The sequence below is a fragment of the Acanthopagrus latus genome, chromosome 24 (genome assembly GCF_904848185.1).
Source record: "Acanthopagrus latus isolate v.2019 chromosome 24, fAcaLat1.1, whole genome shotgun sequence".
In the NCBI taxonomy this organism is placed as follows: Eukaryota; Metazoa; Chordata; class Actinopteri; order Spariformes; family Sparidae; genus Acanthopagrus; species Acanthopagrus latus.
The window spans coordinates 3781249-3803453 of record NC_051062.1 but is presented as its reverse complement, the minus strand read 5'-3'; the positions used below and the strand labels follow the sequence as shown (position 1 = coordinate 3803453).

General features: G+C 44.2%; 1 protein-coding gene across 2 annotated transcripts in view; it reads left to right on the top strand.

Moving 5' to 3' along the window:
- The window catches only part of pard3ba (par-3 family cell polarity regulator beta a), a 171824-nt gene that overhangs the window by 100940 nt on the left and 48679 nt on the right, over positions 1 to 22205 (top strand). For both annotated transcript variants that reach the window (XM_037091436.1, XM_037091437.1), the window contains exons 18-19: positions 2962 to 3177; positions 4844 to 5048. In XM_037091436.1, the coding sequence (XP_036947331.1) occupies positions 2962 to 3177; positions 4844 to 5048 (421 nt within the window). The remainder of the gene's footprint in view (positions 1 to 2961; positions 3178 to 4843; positions 5049 to 22205) is intronic.

Below are 22205 nucleotides of genomic sequence, written 5' to 3'. Positions count from 1 at the left end.
GTGTTACAGCTGTGAAGGGCATTTGCCATCGTCCTGGCCTGTTTGGCTGTTAGGCTGTTTGTCAAATATGTGCACCAGCTTGAATCAGTGGCAATCAGGCAGACATGATGCGAACGGATCCGCGAGAGCATCTGCTGGCACAGCGGGCAGCGATATGTGATAAACGCTGATTTCACCCTCCATTGGATCGAGCTGGCGATGATAGCCACCTCTCCCCCGCTCATCCATCCTATTAAACCCTCATTATTCATTTACCTCCAGCCTCAACCGCCTGACATGCATGGAATGAGTGCACTCGCAGCCCCGCAAACACACACGCCAGCAAAAGTGAATTGTGCCCATATTTCCCCCTCTATTTCATCCGAGGCGGTCAAGGACACACACCGCTATCTCAAACAGGCAGTATCATGACTTAAACTTTTTTTTTTTTTTCTTTTTGGACCAAAATTCTCCCATTTTGTAGCACACACATGCCCACGCACTTAGACACACACAGTGTCTCTGTGTATAGTACAGCAGTGCGCTGGCAAGGAGCTTAATTCTATCAGGCTGCGAGCTGGACAGCCGTAATTACATTTGTGACACAAATCCTGCCTCTCAAATTGAGCGTTTTATTCCTGAGCGCTCCCCCCTCTCTATTTATAACCCCTTATTCCCCATAAATCCCACTTCCTCACAGAAAGTCAATTTAGGACTTAAAAGGCAGCAACGCTCCGCTTACTTCCCCCCCCCTCCCTCCTTCGACTCTATCGCCGCTTCAGTTTCACTTCCCCCTTTTTGCCCGCTCCACTTCGGAGCTTTGAAGCCTCTGAAATGACAAAAAAAAAAAAAAAGAAAGAAAAAAAAGAAAACGAACAACGTCTTAAGCAGTGAGTGCCATGATGCGAGAAAGTCATCCCTACAGGAAAGTTTCAGAACGAAAAAAAAAAAAGAAATGCTGCTTGCAACCTGTCTTTAACTTCTTTGAAGAGCACGCGTCACTGTTTCATTGCGATACACAAGTGGCGGTGGTTGGTGTGTTATTCCTTTACCGCTCTTGGCCACCCGTCCTTCGATTTCTCACAGCGTGTAGGTCAAGTATCTGTTCTCTTTTCTCTTTTGTCTCATTTTTTTCCCCCCCATCGTTCTTACAGCTCTGCTTTTCCTCGAATCTCCCAGTGCCGCCGCCGCCGCCTCCTCCTCCTCCTCCTCCTCCTCCCTCTCCTCACCCTCCCCTGCTGAATCAGCTGTGGCCTTCATCGCTCTCCTGCTCCTCCGTCTCCCCTTTCTTCCTCTCTCAAGTTGGAGGCCATACCTGAGTACAGTATGATGGCAGTTCATTTATTCCCCCTCTCTCTTGCTTATGCATGAGCCTGTCAGTTCCCATAGTGCCGCTCCTCACCTGTCCCTGTACTACTTCACCTCATTCATCGTTTCTTTCCCCCCTCCTTTATGTTGCTCCTATAGGACTCTGAGTTTCTCCCAATTTCTGTCAAGCCTGTTATTTCATCCGATCTCCTCTGCTTTCCTCTCTCTCTCTCTCAACATTTCATCTTCATAGCTTTAACTCCGAAAAGTCATATCCATTATGCAGAAAGTGTGTGAGCCGATGCTGATTGCTCATGTTAAAATCAGGTGATCTTATACTGTATAAAATTCTGAGTCACTCTAAATCCCAGCCTTTCGAAACTTCAAGTCTTTGGATATCAATAGCTTTCCTTTATTGATACATTGTAAACTAAATTATGAATTTATGTATTTTTCTGTATTTCTGTAAGTACTTGTTTTTAGTTTTGGTGAAGCTATGATGCAGTTGTACAAAGCAAGTAGAACCCTGAAACAAACTGATACCCTGTCTTTAATCCTTAATCCTGATTTAATAAACATAGTTTGACTGTATGCCTTAAAATGTATGTTTGCTTGCTCACTTAATGTGCAATTATGAATTCAGAACTTTAATTTGCACTATTCATTGCTGTTTTCCCCTTAAGTTTATGGAGCTCAAGGCACAGAAGACTAACAAATTAAAAGAATGTTAAATTTAGCCACTAATAGAATGAAAGACAAACCCTTTAGGTGGGATAATCATATACAAATATGCATTATTTATTAGTATGTTTTTGCAGTTATGGGGAATTACATTGTATACAGATCACACATAATCACAATCAAATGCCTGTCCAGCAGAAAAGTCAGAAAAACTGAAGCATCTAATTTTAAAGTAATGAGTCATGTTCAAGGAAATCCCAAGTTTTGCAATGAGAACACTGAGCTTAATTTATGTCTCATACATAAAGCGTGTTTTAAAAAAAACCCCAATAGTTCTCTAGAGATATGTGTTATGAAGACACGTGTGAAAGAATTCCCAGGGACTGATGCATCAAGTCAAGCCAATTTTAGTTGTTTAGCCCAATATCACAAATTTGTCTCCAACATACAACATCTTCTTCTGCGTTACTTTTTGGTTAAATTTGGACAGCCTTGATTTGGTCCAGTGGACACATCGCACCACTACACACTTGATAAGGTCTAATCTGGCGCAAACGGACCAAGTATGGACTCATTCCAGTGCACCCTCCCATAACTCATGTGCAACGTTTTGTCCAGGCTCCTTCTTTTTCTGCAATTCTTTTTATAAACTGATCTTAATCTCAGGAAGCATTAATACTTCAGGAAGTTTAATGCAGATGCCCTTTAAATAAGGAAATATGACTGTGGGAGATGTGTATCGTTTTGTGGGGTAAATTTAGCTAAAAGCTTATGATCTCAATACCCGGCGTCATTTTAGGTCTAAAACTCTTTCTGTGTGTTTTTATCAGAGGCAGCATATCTCATTTTAGAGCGAGATTCCCTCCTCTTCCATCAACCAGGCTTGTTTGTCTTCCCTGCCCTCCCTTCTCCCTCTCATCCTCTGTTTAACATGGGTCCACCTCGTCGCTCACAGGCCCTCCCATCCTCTCTCTTGTCTCTTTTATCTCTCAGAGCCTTCGGCCGGCGGAGCTCTTGGCCCGACCCTGGGCCTCTGGAAGTCCAGCTCCCTGGAGAGCCTCCAGACGGCCGTGTCTGAGGCCAAGCAGAGCCGCGTAAAAGCCCAAGTGCCCTTTCACCGCCCGCGACCGCACATGGTCCGGGGGCGGGGATGCAACCAGAGTTTCCGCATCGCAATCGACAAGTCCTACGACGGACCCTCTGAGGATGGTAAGACTTCTCATTGGCATTTTCAGACAGTTTTAGAAGAGACGTACGCTGTAGAACTGCTCTGCCAAAAGAGTCCACTTTAAAGAATGTTCCTTTTAATGTACAACTGTCACTGCTGCTGTAATATAGGATTCGTTCCTCGACATTGTATCCATTTTAAATGAGCCACCACACTGCCAATGCACATCCCTTAGGCTTTATAACACACTGGCACTCAAGAAGAGCCGGAGGCCTGCCAAGGGACAGCGCTTAGCCTAAGTACCTTAATGAAATGCTACATGATTTTATCCACTCAGCAATTTCTGTGGAGCAACTTTATATCTTACAGCAGCATATTTTTATTGCTCTACCTAGCGAACCCACAGACATGTTGAGTGTTGAGTGTGTGATTACCGAGGAAATGATCCTCCATGTTTGCTGAAATGAGTGAGTTCGGTAACGATGTTTACAGAAAATCTGGAGTGTGAAAAATCACCCATCTGCAGTTCTATTAGATGAGGAGTCAGACTTTGTCAGCGTTCGCAGCTGAATGACAGTCATACAAGTAGGGTTGCGACCGACAATTATTTTCATTGTCAATTAATCTGTTGATTTTTCTCCTATAATTTATCAATTAGTCTTTGCCAAAGCCCAGAGATGACATCCTCAGATGTCTTGTGTTGTCCACAACCCAACGATTTTTTTTTCCGGGTGCAATATTGTCAACGTTTGAAATAATACAGTTGTACAGAAGTAATACACAAGTATTGAAATTAGATTCATCACTTTTTGATAATACAATCGATTATGTTACCAGTGACAAAAATGTGCATGTGAGGGCCTTTCACAATAGGAATGATAACTGATAGTAGAAATATTGACAGGCAACAAAAATCTATCAAATTGTATCTTCAGTTGCTGGTGGAGACTGATATACATTTCCATCAATCGCCAGAATCATTTATTTTTACCAATATAAAAGTATTAATAAAATTAGTCTTTGAAAGACAATGATGCTTAATGGATACTTGTCGCTCCTCTCATCTTTTCAGAATTTCATGAACCCATTTCCATATCCATATTCTGAGAAGGTTTTCCTACTCTAATCAAGGGCCAAGGACAGAGGATGTCTGTGGATATCTGTAGACAATGTATATCGGGCTATACAAATACAATTGATTTGATTTGATTTCTCTGCTGAACATAGAACAGTAACAGGCCACCAATATCCATTTTGCCAATACAGCTGGAGTATCACTGTTTCTACAGTGTGATGCTCCAGTTTTCATGTCATCACAAATGATACAGTTATCATTCCAAAAATTAGAATAATTTTAACAGCTGTTAGACCCTGCTTTCTCTTGGGCTGTTTTTTTTTTTTTTTTTGCATGTAAGAGTCAGTTCAACTTAGGATAGAGGATATGACTGCTGGTAGAAGTTATTCAGGTGTAGAGACTTGCCTCTGGCCAGCCACGTGCACTGGGAGAAAGGCTGCTTAATAGGAGTCTAACTAGCTTACTGAGCAGATGTCTCAACAGCACAGTGAAATGCATATTGAATGAAGTGATAATGTAACACACGCAGCTGCATTTATGAGTACGTATCCCAGCTGTGTCTCTGCATCGACTACAACCCCTGCCCACCCACACCTCCGCGTCTAACCGCGTGAACTGTTCATCCTCCTCAGACGACGACATGTCAGAGCAGAGCTCCGGCCACGAAACGCCCGTCAGCAGCTCCTCGCGCCAGGGCCTGGACGCAGAGGACGGGAAGAAGAAGAAGAAAAACAAAGGGAAGAAGAAAGAGAAAAAGACCAAAGGGAAGAAGAAAGCAGATGATTCTGTGGAGGATCCGGAGAAGAAGACCAAAAAGAAAGGATTTGGCCTCTTAAGGTAGGAAACATGAAGTCCTTCAGCACTTTAACTTCCCTAAAAAGTCATCAGTCATGAGTCCGCAGTTGTTTTTTAACTTCAGACACCCTTATGATGCTTGTGGGTTTTCTTTTGTTCAAACTTTCTTGCATCAAGGTGTCTCTGTGTGATTGATTAGCCGAGGATAAATTAGGCAAAGCAGCTTCAAAGACTGCCACGCCACTGCCTTGATTCTCTAAATTGAAAAGGTCACCTGCCTAACGAGACAAATGTGAGCTAAAACAAAGGAGGTAATGAGGCTTGAGGTTCATCATGACTCCAAAACCCCCAAGGTCTCTCTGGAGCATCAGCAAAACTGTGATTACTGTGATCACACTGAACTGATATCCAGAGGAGGACTGGTACTATTGGTCATCTAACTTTTATTATGTCTGTCTTCTCTGCAGATTGAGGTGGTTTAAGATCACATTTAAAACCACACAAGCAGTTTTGTAACATGAGATACATCCCCTCTGCAAACAGGAAAATGTGGGTTTTATGTAGAAATTGATGGAAAACAGCAGCACCCTGCCCTACTTTTTCCTTGGTTAGGTTTCAACAAATCACCCACTGAGCACAGCAGGATTATAGGCTATAGGATTATTGGATATGAACACAACCTTCTCAGTAATGGAGGGTATCCATTATCTCTCAATCCAAGTAAAGTCCCAGCGACACAGTACCAACCCAAACCGCTTGTCACCCCTTTATCAACGTGTCCCCATCGTGATTGTGGTGGTCCAATCCTCCAACAGCAATCCTTATCTATTGGCGGTGACACGGTGTGGCCAGTGTATCACTGCACTTCCAACACTTGAGATTCAATTAGGCTGTGGCGAGAGATAGCGCAGGCTGAGCGTTGGCCTACAGATGGCAGATAAGAATCCAATCGGCCACAGTGTCAAGGGCAGTAATGGAAGAGATGTTCACATGGTTAGGCCGGCGGTGGAGAGAGTAGGGCAGGGACGAGAAGGGCAAGATGAAGGACATGCACAGAGAAGCGGAGTTCCACCCAGCAATCAGAAAGGTGGTTGTTTAGTTGAATTCTCCAATAAAATGTACTTGCTTTCAGCCCTGTGGCATCCTATAGAGTTCCATTTACCGCACACATCACGCTTCTGCTGTGTCTCTGCAGCCGAAAGAGGCAAATATGTAGAAGCTGACACTGCCAGCTGTGTGACAGATTGTGTTTATATGTTTGGGAAGAAATATCTGCATCTGTAGTCCACAAGCATAGAGTTTGCATTTCTATGTGTTTAAGTTGAAGTTGTCCTTCTTTTTATCCTCTCTTGCCTGGCGACTGACCGATAATCAACCTGACAAATTATCGGGGCCGATATGCAGCAAGCTTGTGATTACCGGCACTGGTGTTTTGTCTTTGTCAATTAATCTAATGATTATTTTCTTGATTAATCTATCAGGTTGTGGTCCATAACATCTTAGAGAAATTGTGAAAAATGGTGATCAGTGTTTCCCTGTCACAGGGGATATTAAAGAAACTGGGGAGTATTAAGAAGCTGAAATCAGAGGATATCAACACAATTTAACAATTATCAAAATTGTTAATTTAATAGTTGAAAACTGAACAGTACATCAATGAATTGCTGAAGTGCCATTTCATGAAAATGACCTCATTGTAAACTTAACTTTGATGGAAATGGGAAAAGAGGGCCACGTAGAGGAGACTCTCTACAGTCTCTTAAGGGTTTGTTCATGAAATGCACATGTACAATTCTTCGACTAAGTGGAAATCTAAAGTTTTCACATCACATGTGATTATGTTAGATGACAGTCAAGTATGAGTCCTGCTGGTAAAATGTGAGACTTTTTATGTTGGCACTGTATGGAGCTTAAAATGAAAAAGCCTCCTGCTCGGACAGCTCAGCGTTGACCTGGGAAAATCTGATCAGATTCTTTATTCCGTGCTTGCCTCTGTGAGCTTTTGGACATAAATGTGATTGTTGGCACATGCTTGTAATTACCCACAGACGGACACACAGCTTCTCGTCTTTCTCACTGCAAACCTTTTGAATTGGCAACAATAGTCAGAGACACTCAAAACCAGCCCACTGTTCATCCAGGCACAGATGCTGAGTGCTTTTCTAACTCAACAATAGAAGTAAGCCTTGTAAAAGGCTTCCAGATTGTTGCTCCACACACTCGCCTTTCTCTCTCTGGCCTTTATCTAGCCGGCTTGATCGTTATTGAACTTGAAATATGACTTAATTAGCTGGAGTATTGCGCTGCTCAATCTAATTGCAGCTCTCAAATGTTATTTTACTCCAATGGCAGCATTAGGAAAAGGGCAAATTATAAACATATGACCTCAATTTACCTCTGCAATGAAAGTGTGCGCAACAGCAGCTAGCACAACAAATGTTGGAAGTCAGCCCTGTCCTTTCAGCGGCCATAAATATTTAGTTTAGCTGCGCCAGTATTTGAAGAACAAGTTGGTTTTGGCAGCAGTATGTGGCGAACAGCTGGGTATAAGGTGACCTCTGGAGATCACATATTTATTGTGGGAACATTTGTTCTTCGCTAAATCCATTTGCGATCCTCTTTATATGAAGACCATCATTTCCTAACTCTGCAGACAGGACGTCTTATCTCGGCACAGCCAGTCTGATGTCAAAGCATTGTGGAGACTGTTTCAGTATGGTACATTATTACACCTGCTGGCTGTATTTGAATTAATGGATGATGTATGTTTATGAATGATGAAATGACCAGACACACACATACAGTCCAGTTGGTGTCAGACTTGCTTCACTTATCCGTCATTGGCCCAGTCAAAAGTAATTATAATTCAGCTGTGACTTGAAGTAGAGCTGAGGGATTGTTCAATATTAACTGTATCAAGATATGATGATATTTTATTATTGTGGTAGTAGATAAGAGTGCATTGCAGTGAACATAAATGGAAAATAAACTAGGACTTTTTTGCAAAGTGTAATTTTGTGTACATATCCCACATTGTGATTTTTATCTGGTGGTTTGTCCCTGTCTGCTTTTACATCTAAAGGCTGCTTAACAACAGTGCGGATAAGTTGTTGGACTTTATTGCCTCCGTTGTTTGACACACTTGGAGGATGCTGTCTGATATATAGTACTTTGGCAAGTTCGACATGTTTTCCACTCGCATACAAATGTTAGACAGCGCACACACACGGCACACTGTCCTCATTCGATCCACCACTCGCGCTCCAAACTTTCCAGCTGATTTGTAAGAAGCTGATGGGTCCTTTTAGCTCCAATGTTTCACTTATGCCCTATCAGAACATAATGACATTCAAAGCCTTTGACAATATCGTCTCACACCATGATGACGATATAGATTGTGAGAGATCAGGACTCGCCTGCAGGCATACAGTCAGAAGCAGATATCACACCACATCTCAAATATGGTCAAATACACATAAACAGGATACTAATGCACGTGTGCATGTAGATGTAACTTTTTCAGTATTTTAGCTGCCGGCAAGTGAGCAATTGTGTAAGAGCTGATGTTGAGTATTTCATTTGGGAATGATTAGTCAAGTGTTGGCTTAGCTGTGCTGTTCTCTCCCTCCGCTCGTGTTCCTGTCACTCTGGAGTGTGATGGCCTCAGATGTGGCATCTCCTCTTTTTCATCACCGGGCCCTCAAAGCGCCGTTCTCATCCCGTCTCCCTGATTGCTAAATAAGCCAAGACAAATGGCGGTGCCCTTCAGACCTTCACTCAGTAGAGGTTGACTGCCTGTCTTGTCTGTATTCAGCAGACAGGAGTGAAATCTTTGCCCGGAACGTAGCCTCGGGGGCCGCGCCGCTGACAGACCGCGGAAAGACTAACACTGGAAGTCAGGCTGCTCTGCTGCTTTCTCTCAGTACTGCTGCCACATCCGCATACTCCTGTAGAACAAAGAGGATAACCTGGTCAGGGGTTTCAGATGTCTTCATCACACAAGGATATTTACATTGCACTCTGATTTTTCACAAAAGCTTTGCCAACGACAGTGTTTTTCCAAAAAGTAAAAGTTCCTTGTGCTATAAGGTGATATTTTTACAAGTTTTCCATCCTTGGGAAGTTGATCTTGGCACTAATTCCAGTGTGCACAGCTTATCCTTGAGCTCATACTTGTTTTCGTTCAAGGATTAGACATATTATGGTTTGATCCAACATGACTTAATTGGGAGGTCAGGGTTTGAAGGATATAGTTTGTGACTAACATCCTCTGCTTGTGTCACCGAGCAAGTGTTGCTCCCAGGTGACATTTGACTGTGTGCACTTTCGAGGCTGTGTGTTCGTGTGTGGCTCCGTGTGCTTTAGCGCGTGTCACCAATCATTGGGTGCATCATTGCTCAACTGCCCCGACAGCCCTGCCGGGCACTGACACATCCCGTCTGTCCCCGCGTCCCGTCCGTCACTCAGTCAGTCAGGATCAACGTTTAGCCGCCGCTATCAGCGGGCGTCCCGCTGTGACAGTGCACCAACACCCCTCCGCCAGTGTAAGGGACATGAAAGCCGAGGGTTTTGATCCGCTGTTTACAAATCCACATACTACATGATATATCCTCTCCCCCACTTCTCTGTTTGCAGCGCTGAAGAAATCCGACAGGGAAGCAAGCCAATTAGCGCCGTCCGTTCCGCTCTCATCCTATCGCGGAGCAGCAGGATGTGCAGGGTTGAAAGGTAGTCACTGGTGGGCTGTGCTCTACAGAGCCAAAGCCTTGTTGTCAAACTGGAGGGGCCCTGCTGCAAGATGATTTCTGTTGGATTACGGCTGTTATTGTGCGCGCCGCCTCTTCACTCCCTTACAATCAGTCCTTGCTCCCTTCCTCTTTTTAGTTTCACGATGAGCCTCCTCTCTTCTGGCTGTCCTCAGATGTATTTATTTACTCTCGTCAGGACCTCAATTGCGCCCCTTCGTTTTTGTCCCACGCAGGTTCCTGCTGCTGCCTTGTCAGCTCTCCACTCAGCCCTCTATATAGACTTAGGCGCTCCTTTCCCAGTTCATCTGTCCACCTCCTTGAATGAACTGTTGATATAACGAGACCACTTCAAGCAAAATGTCCCGCTTGAATTCACACAAGTTCGTAATTTTCTGCAATCAAGTGTGCTAATATGAGCTCCCACAGACCTGCTGCTCGAGCTTAGATTTTGTCTCTGTGACATTTCTGTTATTATTGCTCTTTTCTCAGTTTGCACAGCTGCTTGCGATACAGCAACCACCCATTAAATCATTTCCTGTGCGTTAGAGAATAACCCAGGGGAAGATGAACAGCAAATATAGAAGCTTTAGCTGCCTGTAACAATGAAAACCTTCTTGTTGTCAATATGAGGTGCCAAAACAGACCCCAACAGTGTCATGGATTGGGACTATAAACGCATAAGACCAGCAAAAACAGGAAGTAAAGGAAATGAAGGAAGGAAGGATAGGTGCACACAGCTATTTGAATGGGCCCTGGTTGTCACAAGTGTTGGTAGGCATGCCAGAATCCCTCTGACATGTTTGTGTGGGTGTCTCAGCGGTGACTCTAAGCTGTGACAGCGGTACATTGGAGGTGTATTACCTAATCCCACCGTTGGTTAATGCACTGCAGGTGGATTTCTTTGATCCACCATCTCATCTGGCATTTAAGGGCTATTAGCCGCACTGCTATGGAGCAGAGCCTCCAAGAGAGTATTTAATAATGTTAGTATTCTCTTTTGTAAAATATGCATAAGGCCGTATATTTTGCACATGGGACCAAGCTATCTCTTGCGGATAAGCATTATCACGCTCTCTCTTCATCTCGATTCATCTCTTTATCTTTCCATAAATAATATATGCAACCGCAAATCACTTTCTTTGCAACACTTGACATGTATGGAACACACCGCTGCGGCTTACTAATCACGGCTGCCTCAAATACATGTGCCCGGGGATCGTATAGCCTTGCAAACTGTATTCGCAGTCTGCAAGTGTTCCTGTTGGCCAAAGGTTGGAATGATTGAAGTGGAGACGGCAATCATGCAAATCCCGCCGAGGGTTAATATCACACTACTGTCTCTCATCTGCTGTTGGTGTTAACCCTCAGTTAGAGGAGCATAGTCTTGTTATTTGTGTGCACGTGTGTGAACATACACCGCACCATTAAAAGAACTGGCAGATGAAGTGATTAACACTCATCATCTTGTTACAATGCAGTTCTTCTGCGAGGAAACCTCGGGTTCTGGCATTCACATGAATGCCACTTGACACACACCACCCACCTAAACACCGTTACAGACCAAGTACACCCCCTAATGTTGCGGCTGGTCGATGTCACTGTGAATCACAGTGTGAATGAATGTCTGCGTACTGTATGTTCTACGTACATTTTCTCAGTTCAAGTCAGTCCTTGTCTTTTGAAGCCATTATGACTCTCAAGCCTATCTGCCATTACAGTGCCGAATGTTGTTTTCCCACCAAACCCCTCAAACCCCTCAAACCCCGAAATGTGGCGTAACAATGAAAATACTGTTAACAGCAAACAGTGAATCACCTCTCAGAGAGGAAAAGTAGTCTTAAAATGACAGCTATTTCTTTTTCCTTGTCATAATTCCGATTTGTGTGCAATTTGCACCCCGCAAGACTCCCGCCATTCTAAATATAAGAAGCTGCCAAGTATTTTTCTAGTCGTTGAAAATGAGCTTTCGCTCCCTGTACCCGCTATTGAGGCACAATTCTAATTTGCAACTTTGCCATGGAGGCAAACAGACACGGGCGCTATCACCGACGGCAGCCGCCGGAAAAACAAATTAACTTTTTTCCCTCCATTTCTACCCTCCATCCAGCGCGATGGGCAGCTTTCCTGAAATGATGTGCGGGTTTATTGGTGTTGATGTGAGCTGTCAGTCAAATATCAGAGGGACGGGGAATTGACAGTGGAGATGATGAGGAAATCCTCATGCATATATATCAGCTGATAAAGGGGCAGTCACAACAGGCCTCCGCCTTCCCTCCCCGCCCTTCCCTCCCTCTCCTATTCTGTCGCTCTCACTCTCTACATTGCACGTGCCTCCGCCTTGAAATCCCCCCTCTCTTCTCACACGAAAGGCTTTTATGTTCCTTGTCTTTCATGCCGTGGCGACACCTGCCTCACGTCCTCTTCTTCAACCACGCCGTTTGGCTTCCAGCTCTGCCTTATTTGCAGCTCCACGTTCAGCAGGGAGGGGAGGGGTGAGGCGCAGATGCCGACTCACTCCTCCTGCCGCAGTTTCACCGTGAAGTAACTCCACCGGAGCAGTTGAAGAATTAATTGCTTTATTCATGGGCTTGTTTACCCTTCTTTTCCTCGAGTTCCCACGGAGGTGTTGGGGTTACATGGGCCATACTTTAAAGCTACACACTCCTCTTGAGTCAGCCAGATGATCGAGTAATTATTATTTTTTATCCGGCTTAATGTTCAGTGCTGATTTACATCCACTGTTATGTAAGGAGCAATCATCAGGAAGCGAAATCACTTGATAATGCTCTCTAGAGTTTTGCAAGTTATTTCAAATGGCACAGATCTCATTAAGCCATGAAACTCTTTATTTTTATTTCTACCGGTAACGTCTGTGACTCATCCAACCAAGGAACATGATACCCACATTTGTACAAGGAGTTATTGCCCATAAGGTAATTATCAAATGAGACAGTGAGCCGAGACTTCCATTTGTGTTGATCAGTTTCACGATCCATCAATTCCTATCGAGTTATGACATTCGGATTGACCCCGAGGGACGGACGGTTTGAAGTGCAGACACATTCGTAATGGCCAGACAGCTCAGCGGCATTTCGGCAGCCGACTGCACATCACTCACCGGCCAATTAAAGGTATTCATGTGGCCACAGGAAACAGTCACGACCTATTAGCATTTGATCTTACGTACCCGTGCACGCACATACACCCAAAGCACCCGGGCGCCAGGAAGCGATTACACCTCCAATGTCAGTCGTGTCCCATCCAGTCGTCTTCATGCCGTGAGTGATGGATGGACTTCCTGTGTCATTTAAGGTCCACTAATGTCGCCCACATGCAAGAATGCATCCCTACTTGGGTCTTTCCTCGCGCCCTCATGCATCTCCCGCTAAAACACACGCGGTATGTGACCTCTGCTTTCCAGACGGAGAAGGTTAATTGTTTCTTGTCTGAGGATGTGTGGAGGGCCGCAGGAGCCAAGAGTTTAACCTTTCCCAGTCTGCCAGTGGCTCTCATCTGCAGCCATGGTGACCTAAACTTTTCCCCGGCCTGCAGCTGAGAAAATGTTAAGAAGACGCAATCACAGATGGTTTTCAGCAGTAAACATGATGGCGGCTCAGGGTATCAAAACATCACTTTTTCACTCGCATTAAATCCTCTAATGTCACAGGATCCGAAATTATCAACCATGCATTAAAATGCATGTATGCACATATATTTTTGAAGCATTAACATGCACTGTGTTTTAAAGAGAAGAGGCTGTACATTTTGAGCAAGGATAGCTTTTCATTAGTGCCATGCAGATAGGGTGGTTGTGTTTAGAGGCCGACTTATTTTTGTGCCTGATCCCTATGAGGGAGTAATCTTCCAAATTCCAATATTGACATATCGGCCAATATGCTTTAAACATCAATGTCGACCTCAAAGATACTCTATGTAAATAAGTTAGGGTGTCTCACAGTTTGACAATTAACTTCCCTGTCAAAAATTACAGCAAGACATTGAAAAAATAATCTATTGACAGATTTCCTGGTGTAACACAGATCTCTGAAAGCCCTTTGAAAATACATTATTTACACTCTTGACACGCAGTCTGTTTCTACACCCACCTCAGATGTGGAGTGAGTGCTAACACTTGAAGATTTCCCATTTCAGAAGGCTGTACACAACTGCTTTTCAAATCAATTTAGGATCTGAGAACTTTCAGAGACTTGGAATATTTCCGGACTGGATGTATGGAGCCATTTTATGTTTAGTTTGTTTGTTAACAAAACACAAGTCCCCATTTGTGTTGATGAAGGTTCTCAGTCATGGTAATTCTAAGCGCCATATCGTGTAAACTGGAGTAAGTAAATGACTTCTTTTTGGTACATTTTTGAATTCAAGACTTGAAGTTTTTCCATAGTGTGAGATCTGCATACTTCTCCCAAAATGACTTTGAATCTATGAACATGTAGGACAGTAGGATGGAAGAGTTGTGTACTTAATACACACACACACACAAACAAAGATACAACATACAAACAGCCCTCCACAGCGGCAGCGTGTGAGACTGAGGCGTGTAGCCCACTGGTCTCGTTTAATATTAATGGTTTCCCTGACAGAAGTGTGGGGGGAACAGGAAGAGAAAAGACAAGACAAATTGCCGGGGGCGACAGATTTTCTGTGGAATTGCTAAAATATGCCCCATATCAGGATGCAAAACAATTAAAGGGAAGCCCATATTTCAGCAGGCGGCCCCCGGACAGCGCAGCACTCCCCACTGTCGGAAAAACCTCTTCTTCCACGTTTATCCGCCTCCTTTACTTTTCTTGCCTCCCTTCATCACTCCCTGTTTTCTTCCCTCTCTCCATGTTGTCCTTTTCCTGGCACTTTGTTTCTTTTTACTTCCCTTACTCTTTTTTTTCCTTTTTCCGTACCTTCTTCTTCGTCACGTATTGCTTTCCATCCCTTGATCTTGATCTTTCCTCCCTCCATCCCCTCATCCTTTCATCTTCTTCCATTACCCCCCTTAACTTCCCTTGCTGTCTGTCATGAAGCCCCACAACACTCCTCTTTCCTCCTTCCTCTCTTTGTCTCCTCTTCTTTTTTCCTACCTTTTCCTGTATCCTTCCGTGGTCCCTTCTTTCCTCCTCCCCTCCCCTTTTTCCTCCCTTCCCTCTGTCGCTCTTTCTTTTGTCTGACTGAAGCATCAGTACTCGGGGGGGACTGGCCAGGCGTTGATTAAGGAAAGCTTTCCATATCCGCTCTCCGTTCCCCTGAGAACAACCTGCTGTGCATTCATACCTGTCTGTCTGCCTCCATCTTGCCTCCGCCAGGTGTTAAATTAGAGTCATTTAAAAAGGAAATTAAACTGATTCTTTCCCAATTTGACCATTAAGTATTCGCAGCAAGGTTGTTTACTAGACAGGCAACGAGCCTGTTTTCTCATGCAGAAGTCACTCCATCTTCTCCGGAATTGGTTTGCAAATGCTAGTAATAACATCTGTTGACTTCGTATCTTTTGCCGTCTCCTTCTATCCTTTTTTTTTTTTTTCATCCCCCCCGTGAAACTGACTTAATGTAGTCTCAAGAATTACATATCAAAATAAGAACCAACAGATGAATCGTCCGCCCGCATCGTCCTCCCTACATTATTAATATGCTCTAAGTGAAGCTGTTTTAACTCTGATTAGCATCGGGTGGTTCTTCCTCAGCGGCGCTTTTATCTCTCACACTCTCCCCTGCTTTTTTTTCCAGCCCTATCACTGCTAATATCAGCCATTAATGGAAGCCGATTTGGGCCAAATTGCTGGTATGCGGCACAGGGCATATGGAGAGGAAGTCAGATAAATAGATTTAATTATGCCCAGTGGGGAAAACTCGGGACCTGCTGGCTGTTTTCATTATCGAACGGAGGCGGGGATTCCTGCAGAGAGGCCCCGGATTGGCTGGTGGCGCCGTCGATCACGGCAAAGGGATATCAGTGGCCTGGCTTGACCTTGTTGTTGGGTGACAGTCCACTTGTAGCCTGATCCTCAGTTCCACCAGGAAACCGCACCAATTTTAAAGAGCGCTTGTTGTCTATTTTCTGCCGCGAATGTTATTCTGTCTATTTCAAGCCTGGAATATTTTCCGACTTGTCTCACCGCGAAGCAGCGCCGCGTTGCCAGAACAGGAGAAGGAGGCGCCGTGTTACATCACAACTCTCTGCAGTGTTAATCTCTCTCTCCGTGCCTCCCATTACTCTCTCGGTCTTCTACTCCGTTTGTTCCCCTTTCACGGCTCCCTCTATCTGTCTCCCTCTTTTCTCTCTTTACTTGCAGACTCCACCGGGATGTGTGCGCCCCTCTCCAAATACATACAGAGCAATCTAATTACTGCGATAACATTTCTGCTTGGCTGATTAACTGTTCTCCCTGTGCCTCTGAACGCAGCAGCATTGCTTCTATATATTCCTAAGCTCCTTATTCCTCCCCAGCCGAGCCGCACTTTCACGGGAGCTTTGGCTCACCCATCCATCGCTCTTCTTTTCTCTCACTTTTTTCCCCCCTTTCTCTCTTTCTTCTCCGGCTGTTTCTTATTCTGAGTGTCTCTCCTTTATTCTCCAAGGCCGATAGGCTATTTAGCCAGCTCTTACTTTTTCTGGCTGGCTCATTTAATTCTTTTCTTCTTACTTACTCATTCTTTATTCTGCCTTTCTCTTGTTTTTTTTCTGTTTTTTTTTTCCTCCTGCTCCCACTCTCCTTTTTTTCAGCTCTCTATCTCGCTCTCATTCATTCTCCAAGGCAAACAGGATATTTTGCCAGTTCTCTCACTCGCTCTGAGCTATTTGCCGCCTTCTTCTTCTTCCGTAGAACAAATCGAGCCGGGCACGTAATCCCTGTGTTTTCTAGTAACTTAAGTTTTGAGCATCATACCGTGAGACTTGTCGAATCATGGTTTTATCACCATCGAATGTTTCGAAAAATACAAGATTTTAAACTTTATCTTTTCAAATACTACCCTGTGTTCTTGGAAGACTGAAATATAGCAACGAGGCAGCAGCTCAGGGCTGAAACATCCCTGCTTAACACCGGTATATTTGAAGAACTTCTGATTTTGATCATTGGTGGAAAAAGTTATGCTTCTCTTCAAAACTTCCTGCCATTGTTGTCGTCGTTTGCTCAAAGCCTGCTGCTGACTTTGCTTCGCATACTGCGTCTTGCAGAGAGGTAGCATTCGTTTTTTCCTTCAGATGCACACTGATATGCCAGATGGTTTGTTAAACAGAACCATCAGGAAAGGAGCCAAACTGTTTGGAAAAAGGGCTGGCACGTTCAAAAGGACACTTGGCAGGTGACTGGGTGAACCATCGCTGTCTATCATGGGCTAACTAAAACCAAATCAAATCAAGTGGAGCACCGGCGGAGCCCGTAAGGTAAATCAGATTTTTGCCGATGCCAGTCGATGTGAGAACGAAAACATCTTTTTCCCATCATGGAGGAAAGCTTTGAGTGACGTTCTTCGCTCTTCTTTTAATGAGATAGACTCCCGGTTCTAATATAACTGATGCTATGGAGCATCTACGCTAATGTCTCACTGTTGCTTCTCTCGCTGGTCATCAAACATAAACCACACTTGTAGCTTCCATCTCTAGCTGCCACTAGTTCCTCATAGATCGGTGCGATGTCCCGCCACAAGCACACGGCAAGGAGAGATGGATTTGTCAAGATCACGTGATCCTGCATATCCAGCTGCCAAAACATTCTATTCCCGTTAATCAACATGTTTTTTGATTCCTCATGCTTTTTCATTTTCTTTTTTTAAAGCACTTTATTATACGCATCCTTCCTTCATTTCCACATCCTCTTATTAGTCTGCCGTCATCCTTGCTCCATTTCTCCTCTCCTCTCTTTTCAAAGTAGACAGGATGCTAAACCTGATATGAGCCGCTGTGCCGTTGTGTCTTTCAGTTTGTGTGGAGCCTTATCTGTATGTGTGTGTGTGTGTGTGTGTGTGTGTGTGTGTGTGTGTGTGTGTGTGTGCGTGCGTGCGTACACCTCATCTCAAACACTGTATGGCAAGGTGTTCGCAAGTTTCATCAAGTCTGCGCGAGTGTGAGCTCACACACATAATGTACACGTACACACACGTCAATTAAATCCTTGTCCTGAAAACAGCCACACACACACACACACACACACACACACACACACACACACACACACACACACACAAATACATCCTCAGTGCTAGACAGCGTTCTCACATCCCTCGTTATGGCTGGCGATAACCAGCCACCCACTGACTCCCCACTGCACCAAATAGGAAAGCTTATTAAGACTACACTCACTCAACTCACACCACACACCGTCAGAGTTGTTGTCACAATTGCAGAAAACAAAGCACCCCTAATGCCGAGAGCGGAAGCGAAGAAATGACTTCTGGGAAGATTTCCGGAGAGAATGCTGCTGTAACCCCTGACAGAATGACGTGTCGAGTGCTGAGATGCAGTTTGTTCAGAGATAATGCTTGAAAGTGAAGTTAGTCTAATAGAGTGAGCTCTTTTACCTCCCCGGCCCTCTCCCCTCCCTCCCTGGAGGGCTAATTGCACAGGTCAGGTTGGTGACATCACCACGCTGGCTAGCTGTGATCTCCATGTTACATATAGAGCCTCATTAGAGCACGGCTAACCGAGCGCATGCACGCCTCCCCCCCTCATCCCTCCCTTCCCCTACAGTAATGAGAATGACAGTAGCCAGAGTAATTATAGTCAGTCCAGTTTTTAAGCAGCCCAAGTGAATTTCCAGAGCGACTGGCTGAGTTTGTCCAAATCAGTGTGTTGATTTTGCAAAGTGGAGTACTCATTGTCTGTGATGGCCGACTGGATTTGCATCAGGAGATCCAGACTAACGGAAAGTAGGAAAAGAAGAGAATGAGAGGCCGTTGGCTCTCAAAGAAGTAGATGAAAACGTTCGGTTCAAACGTCTTTCTTAAAAAATCCTTGTGGATTTTAAGTATTCTTCAAGTTAACCAAAAGAGAAAAGGCCTTAAGAAAGCCATATCACTGTTAATGCATAGTGACATAGTGAAATATATTAGCAAGAACTTTTATACCAAGACTTCAGCGGTCCAATGGCATCTCCTCTCAGGATCCAAGGCCTGCACAGGTGACGCCAAGGCGACGGCAGGAGTGCAGGGTTAATGATGACAGGGACACGCTAATAATGGTTCCCAGTAGCTCCTGTGACAGTGGGGAGTGTGTTAAATGGGACACCATAGCAGCCCAACTCACCCGGACCCCCTACTTCCCCCTAATGAGAGTTTGATGGAGTGGTTGTGTAGGTAGATAATGCTAAGTTAATGAGATGTCCTATTCCATGAGACTGTTTGCAGTTCCCCACGGAGTTGCTGTGTGTGCGTCGCCAGTGTTGATGTATATAGCTGTCTCCTTGAGTGTGTGTGTGTGTATGTGTGTGGCTGCTCACCTGAAATATATTGGTTTCTAGATTACTCTTTGTGCATCTGAGTTTCTTACTTTATAGAGTTGTTTTGTTTTTGTGTGTGTGTGAGTGTGTGTGTGTGTGTGTGTGTGTGTCCGTGCATGTACTTACCTCTGTTTGCGCCTACAGTATGGCTCAGTATAGCCGTTTATTTTTTCATCCAGCAAGCCGCGTAGCATTCAACAGGAAATTAACTGTCAGATTTTGAGAGAGTGACGGAGCAGAAACCGTCCTTAGAAAAGACGGAATTAATAAACGAAACAAAGAACAGAGAGTAATAAAAAAAAAAAGTAGGCAGACAAAGGAAAGCAATGAGACGTCGTTAACAGTCTGCTCACCGCAGTGGGAGAAGATGGGACTTTCGGCGAGGAAGAAGGGATAAGATAATGGGAGAGGGGGGGATAAGCATCCACCTCCCTCATGGCAGGTACATGTCTCTAATTGGGATTCCCACTCCCTTTCTGCATCTCCCCCCGCTTCCTTTCCCTTCCATCTCTTCTCAGACAATGCAGTGAGAAAAAGAGGCTTTCCTAATTAATGCAGATATAATGATCGGTCCAACTGTGGACCTCTGCCCCCTCAGAATGTTGATTAAGGCACTCTGGGTGTGTGTGTCTCCGGATGTGTGAGTGTGATGGCGGGGCTTATCTTGCCAGGCAGCTCAGGCATATAAACCTGGGATTTTGGATAATCGTATATTTATGTGTAATATAATTATATGTCTACTGATGCATACTAAGATTAACAGCTCTGATAGCCCCTCTTCTTACAATACTGGATTCTATATGGTTATCACTGAGGTAATTGGTAGTCTGCTTTTGGCTCCGGCATAATGTGGGAGTACATAAGAAATCAAAATAGTTCCAAGGAAAAAAAAAAAAAACGACACTGCGGCGGCGCCCACACTGTTTCCGTGGCAAGGAATCTCTCGGAAGCGAGGTGAAGAGACATTACAGCATCAGTGGCTTAGTACCAGTGACATCACCTGAAGGAGAAATAAAGATGAAACGGGAATGTTGCAGATGACAGATTTAGACCAGGATCAGGATGAAACTAATGGATTCCACTATTGCTCAAAGGGGCACTTCACTAATTCTACATATCAGGACCAGTTCACAAGTGATGGTGTTGTTAGTGTTGCTCAGCCTGTGATAATGCCTCCTGTAGGTCTAGAGGAACTATGTGAAGTGGTTTTTTTCAGCTATTCCAGCTCAGGTAGACAATGAATAGAGCTGAGCTGGAGTTATGTAAGGGCACCTGAATCCTTGTACTAATAACAATAACTAGAATGGCAGCCAGTAGAGCGCATACCTCTGCCAAGGCTCAAGGCCCAGTATATTGTCTAATATACCATACATTATTCCCTGAGAAATTAACAAAAATGTCATAAAACATCTATCTCACGATCTTAATAAAGTAAGAGGTAGTTCCTTTATCCTTACCTTTCTGCTTTGTTTGTATTGGTGCGGTTATATTTTCTTCAAATTAACAGTAGCAAGCTAGCTACAGGCAGTTCAGTTGCCTAAGGAAAGTCAGAACAAACCATTTAATTAGGCATTGTAGATCTAATATGAGTGAATATTCAGCAACTGGTTTTGCCTTTTTCGTGCCTCAGATTTGTTTATAAACCGATTTTGGTGGACTGCTAAAATGGATTAGGTGAATTTTTACAAACCGGTTTGTTTGAACAAGAGAGGGCCAGACACATCTGCCTGATTCATCTGGTTCCTTGGGAAGTTCTACTATGGGAGAGCAGGAAAATCAGGTCTACAAACTGGAGGGATCCGTCAAAAATACACAATTGCATTTACGGACTTGTAGTGTCTAATTTTTAGAGCAGGATCCATACTAGTAAGTTAAAATTGGGATATCTTGTCCTTTGCAGTAGTACAAAAGTTGTTTTTATTTTTTTAACCTAAATTCATGGAAAAGCAATGCTAATTCCATGTCGTACTCCTTTACATGTTGTTGCCAAATCGAATACTGCAATTGTGTAATCAGTTGAGATAACTAAAAGCACCTGTGGCGTACAGGGTGTTAGAAATTGAAAATGATGTCAAGTCAACATACATATCAAGTGCAACAGACACCTGCAGCTTCATTTAACACACATTAAATGACACCTGTAGGTCAACCTGGAGGCATCATACAGATTCAAGAAGCAATTATGGTGTAGGCAGAATGTGCTCCGGTGGGTGTTTTGTTGAATGTCATGCAGATGTTGGGTCACCTTAACAGGTGCAACAAAACTGGAGCAGGAACATGACAGAGATGTCACTCAAAGCACAGTCTACACATGAGAGGAGGTCTAATCAGCCAATATTAGGTGAAATATTGTGTGGGTGGAACATAATTATTTCTTAGTATGTAGTCTGCTTCCATGGGGCGAGAGAAACTCCTGAACACATACAAACATAAAGTAACTGGACAAAAATATTACTTTAAAAATACTTCAAAATATTTTCTTTCTGTGCCTTGTTCACAGCAAAACATAAGCCATAGCCGTACTGTTGGCACAGCTAACACACACAGGTGTAAGTGAAGTGGGTAGATTAGCTAAAAACAACACTAATTGCTTTGCGGGGAGGTGCCAGGCCACCGCCGCATCCCTGTCCAGGTTCCACCGCGGCTCTGATGCAGCGCGCCTCTCTTGGCCAGGCCGGCGGGTTACCATTCAGGCCACGTATCCGCCTGTAGCAGTAATGAGAAGTGCCTCGGCGTTAATGAGATAAACACAGACATTAGATTGGCTCAGCAGGAGCTCGGAGGAGCGACGAGGGCGAGAGGAAAAAGAGAATGCTGGTTGGCGGGTGAGACGGGGGAGGCGAGAGAGAGAGAGAAAGAGAGAGAAAGGAGATGAGTGAGGGTGGTGGGCATGGTGAGAAAGATGATGTGATGAAGAGATTGGAGGAATATGAAATATTTACGGGAAAAGGCTTGGTTAGTTCCTTGAGAGTGTGAAGTGGAGCTTCATTACAACTCGTGCAGAG